General features: G+C 37.3%; 1 protein-coding gene across 1 annotated transcript; it reads left to right on the top strand.

Annotated features, from left to right (window-relative positions):
- Positions 1–316: 316 nt before the first annotated feature.
- LOC149160078 (uncharacterized) lies at positions 317–1,507 on the top strand. Its single transcript, XM_089434505.1, has one exon. The coding sequence runs from the start codon at positions 317–319 to the stop codon at positions 1,505–1,507; it is 1,191 nt and encodes a 396-aa protein (XP_089290631.1).
- Positions 1,508–1,750: the final 243 nt, after the last annotated feature.

Raw genomic sequence — 1,750 nt, 5'->3', positions numbered from 1 at the left:
CAATGATATCCTTGGCCAATCAAAACATCACATGCATCAACAGAAAGCTTACATTTTATTTTCAATTATTTATTTAAAAAAGCGCCTTACCCCTGACAGTGAAATCACTCCCCAGATTTATGGAGCCCCTAAAATACATAAAAAAGATGTTCCGTTAAGACCTATAGTCAACACCATAGGATCTCCAACTTATGAATTAGCAAAATATGTCGCCAGCATCCTAGCCCCGCTTGTTGGAAAAACCAGCTCTTACATAAAAGATTCCAATCAATTTGTCAAATTCATCAAAAACACAACATTAGGTCCTGAAGACAAAATGGTCAGTTTTGACGTAGTACAGCTCTTCACCAAAATTCCCCTTGATGAAGCCATTCAAGTGATCAAAGATGTAACAGACCCCCAGACTGCAAAGCTTGCTGAAATTTGTCTCCGCTCTACCTTCTTCTCCTTCCAAGGTGAAATCTTTGAGCAAACTTCAGGTGTTGCCATGGGTTCCCCTCTTTCTCCAATTGTTGCTAATCTCTTCATGGAAAAATTTGAAACCAAGGCCCTTGATACATACCCTTTAAAGCCGAAGTTCTGGGCCAGATTTGTTGATGACACATGTGTTAATTGGCCTCATGGAGAAGAAGAGCTCAAGAACTTTCTGAACCATCTCAATAGCATATCTGAAGACATCAAGTTTACAATGGAAATAGAGGAGAACAACTGCATTCCTTTCCTTGACATTCTCCTTATAAGAAACAAAGATGGATCCATAGGTCATAAAGTATTCAGAAAGAAAGCTCACACAGACAATTACCTCCATGCTGATTCGCATCACCACCCAGCTCAAAAAATGGGGGTGCTACAAACCCTCTTCACCAGAGCCTGTAGAATTTCAGATGATAACCACACTGATGAAGAAATTACATACCTAAAAAGAACTTTCACCAACCTAGGATACAATAATAAAAACATCCACAAAGCTATTAAAAAGGCAAAATCTGGGATCAGCAATAACAAAACAAGTAACCCCGCAGCTTCTAATGCCTACCTTCCCTACATTCAAGGTGTCACCGACAAAATAGCCAGAATTCTCACGAAAAAAGACATCAAAACCTCTTTCAAACCTTTGTCTACTATCAAACAAAATATGAAATCTGTTAAGGACAACCAAGATCAGCTTCAACAAAAAGGTGTTTATGTCATTAATTGCTCATGTGGTAAACAATATATAGGGGAAACTGGCAGGTCTGTGAGGATAAGGCTCAAAGAACACAGCGCCGATATTCGTAAAGAAAGAACTCACTCTTCTGCTTTAGCCGAGCATGTAGGAAAAACAAACCATCACATATGCCTGGAAGACACCAAAGTCATTGCTAATGAAAAGCACCATTTCAAGCGGAAAATTCGTGAAGCAATAGAAATCATTAAGCATCCTAGTAACCTTAATAGGGATGGAGGCTGGGACATTAGCAAAAATTGGAACTCCCTTCTTAGAAAAAGTTATCCCTCTTCCACCTAACATTCCCCTTCCCCTCATATTCCATGCCTTAACTATCTCCCCTCTCTTTTATTTTAGGTATCTTAGTTTATAAATCAGCTTGAAACAAAGATTATCATCTTAGTAAATTAGAAATATGTTACTAAGTTGTTAAGCATTATAAAGCTAAATCATTTAAGCAATTTACATCTAAAGCCAATTATTAATTATAGATCTAAATTAACCTTTCAATATAAATCCAAAGTTCAAATCAATATAAAAATT

The sequence above is a fragment of the Pinus tabuliformis genome, chromosome 5_2, assembly GCF_031772625.1.
Source record: "Pinus tabuliformis cultivar Carrire ecotype Pingquan chromosome 5_2, CPIR1, whole genome shotgun sequence".
In the NCBI taxonomy this organism is placed as follows: domain Eukaryota; kingdom Viridiplantae; phylum Streptophyta; class Pinopsida; order Pinales; family Pinaceae; genus Pinus; species Pinus tabuliformis.
The sequence above is the reverse complement of the archived record's forward strand: the minus strand, read 5'-3'. Positions and strand labels throughout refer to the sequence as shown.

Coding starts and splice junctions, on each gene's coding strand:
- LOC149160078 (XM_089434505.1), top strand. CDS start 317: ATGGTCAGTTTTGACGTAGTACAGCTCTTCACCAAAATTCCCCTTGAT.